This window comes from Physcomitrium patens, chromosome 4, assembly GCF_059467195.1.
Source record: "Physcomitrium patens ecotype Gransden chromosome 4, ASM5946719v1, whole genome shotgun sequence".
NCBI classification, from domain to species: domain Eukaryota; kingdom Viridiplantae; phylum Streptophyta; class Bryopsida; order Funariales; family Funariaceae; genus Physcomitrium; species Physcomitrium patens.
In genome coordinates this window covers 2,690,252-2,692,646 of record NC_143413.1, presented here as the reverse complement: position 1 = coordinate 2,692,646, position 2,395 = coordinate 2,690,252, and the positions used below count along the sequence as shown (strand labels likewise).

Below are 2,395 nucleotides of genomic sequence, written 5' to 3'. Positions count from 1 at the left end.
GATCGTGGGTCATGCTGAGTACGTCCTGAAGATCAAGTGTCCGGTGTGTCTTGGGATGATTCCGTCCCTCGAATCTGGCTTAGTCGCGGTATCGTACTCCTGGGCTCGCTTGATCTCGCTGCGCAGGTGTAGATCCCGATGGACGTCGATGTGGAACATTGTGTGGGTTTTTGTCGACACGTTGATGTGATCTAGCTAGCCAGCGCACGGATGGTTGCGGACATTCGTAGAGGATTTGCAAGGTTTCCGGGATTCAAGCTGCGAGTCTGAATTTGAAGGGGTGTCGTGCGCAATGGGGACTCTCATCGGTCACATCGCGCCGTCTCTGGTACTTTGCTTGGTTGGGTTCTGGCATTTGTTTTCAGTTTTCACCAACTACGTGAAATCGCCGCGGGATTATGCTGCCAAGGCATGGCATCCCGTGAATTGGCTGCCGAATCGGGCGAAGCACATTGAACTCTACCTTCTAGTGGTTTTCATACCCATGGCTCTTTTCTATGAGCTAGGAGTCTCCACTAACTTCCAGCCCATTGTGGATGGAGTCATTGCGAAGAACAGGGTTGCCAGCTTCGAGCACTCGACTACGCTCGTCATGTTCTGGATGTACGCCGTGATTGTGCTGTTGAGTGATGCCACGAGTGCGTTGCCGTTGCCCAGTGATGCCTCGTTTCTCTTCGCAAGCATTGCATTTGGGTTGGAGTGGATTTCAGTCACACATCAAGCAGCTCGCAACATTGGGCTGGAGAGTCAGTGCAACTTGCTGCTTGCGTATGTAGCAGGTTTGTGTGCAGTATGCTCAGGTATGAGCTCCTCAGCCTACTCTTTCATTGATCTTGATGTGGGAATTATCGGATCTCTGATTCTGCGAATGTTTGCTGTGAAGTCTTATTTTTATTTATTTCCTCGCACGCCTGCCATTTCTTTCAGTAAAGATAATTAGCTAGTAAGGTGACGAGTATGCTACTATTTCACGTTTCTAGGGTGTAAGTGCACCTTATCACATTAATTCTACTTCACAGGGCTTAATAATCGGTCATATTTTCTTTACTTGATTAGTATTCTATCTTGTTTTTAAATGTATTTCAAAATCAAGCACCCGGTGTTATTGCGAAGCTCGTTTTGGATGCTAGAGAATTGGCTTGTGAATAAGAAGTAGTTCCGATTGCTAAGATATTAAAATCTTAACAATTTAAGTTTCTAGAAGGTTATGTTTTGTCTTGAAGTTCTTAAATACTTAATCCACTTCAAGTCTTCAGCGACATCTCTAAAAGTGAAACCACTTCTCGTGCTCATGGCAGCTCTGCTGGCTCTCCGATCGAAGCTATTCCTGGTGGACGTGGTCCTCAGCATGGGCATCATTCTCCATGGCACCTGGATGTTTCAAATGGGTCTTTTCCTCTATGTGGAGAATTACATTCCTCAGGGATGTCATTATCGTCTGGACCTTCCCACCGGCATCGACGGCTCCACCGTCTGCGATCTGGAGGTAACACGAATCCGAGCAGTAGCGCTAATGAACCTCGCATTCAACTTTCATGTGATCATGGTGGTATTCTTTGCAGTGTGCGTGTTTGCTCTGGTGGCAAAAGTTCACGGCACCAGACGTGGCTATGACCCTCTCTCTCGCGACATGGATGTCGAAATTAAGCCAGTACCCAAGCCTCACTCCGACAGACCTTAGACTCACACAAACACATCTCTCTCTCTCTCTCTCTCTCTCCTTGTATACAATGACACAACCATCTTTTAGGGTTAGGGTTGTGATTTCTGAAACGCCAGCTTTATTTAGCAGATTAGTTATTGGATTTTGGTCAGCATGCTGGTATGTTTATTAGGACTTTGATATGTCCTGCATCATCTACCACCATTAACATGTAACTTTATTGTAGACATGCATTCACCAGGGAGATACCTTAAGGTTCTCGAGTGTGTGCTACTCAAAATTGTGTTGATCCTCTTGCTAGTCTAGACACTCGTAGCTGGAGCAGACTAGTTATTGCATCTTCAATGCGTAACTGCAGAAGCATCATCGTGTACTATGATATTCACTTGCTTGCAGTTGGTCATGCAGTTTCTGGAGTGGATTGTGTGGAAATCGCAGCTTCTGTTTGACTGGGAGTCTTATCGGTTTTGCACGTTTTGTTGTTGTCTCTACTAGAAAATCAGAATATGTGCTTGTTCCATTCGGGGTTTCAATCCTTTGGCGTTGAACCTAGTGTTGTTTGAAGATGAAAATAAACGATCCTTCTGATTCCACGATCGTTAACTACTCATAATGTATCATGGCACATGGGCAATTGAATGCTGTGGATTTAAAAAGTTTTGTACAAATCGGTACCATTTACACTGTATACTTGAATATGATAGATACAGTTTTTTTGCAATCTGTATGACG

At 45.0% G+C, this 2,395-nt stretch overlaps 1 protein-coding gene across 2 annotated transcripts; it reads left to right on the top strand.

Moving 5' to 3' along the window:
• The first annotated feature begins 185 nt into the window (after positions 1 to 185).
• LOC112280815 (uncharacterized) lies at positions 186 to 2,095 on the top strand. Of its 2 annotated transcripts, XM_024516672.3 has the most exons (3): positions 186 to 328; positions 554 to 800; positions 1,299 to 2,095. In XM_024516672.3, exons 1-3 carry the CDS (start codon positions 293 to 295, stop codon positions 1,679 to 1,681), a joined length of 666 nt encoding a protein of 221 aa, XP_024372440.1. In that variant the 5' UTR covers positions 186 to 292; the 3' UTR covers positions 1,682 to 2,095. The 2 variants fall into 2 exon arrangements, with proteins under 2 accessions (XP_024372440.1, XP_024372439.1); XM_024516671.3 differs by having other exon boundaries at positions 293 to 800.
• The last annotated feature ends 300 nt before the right edge of the window (positions 2,096 to 2,395 follow it).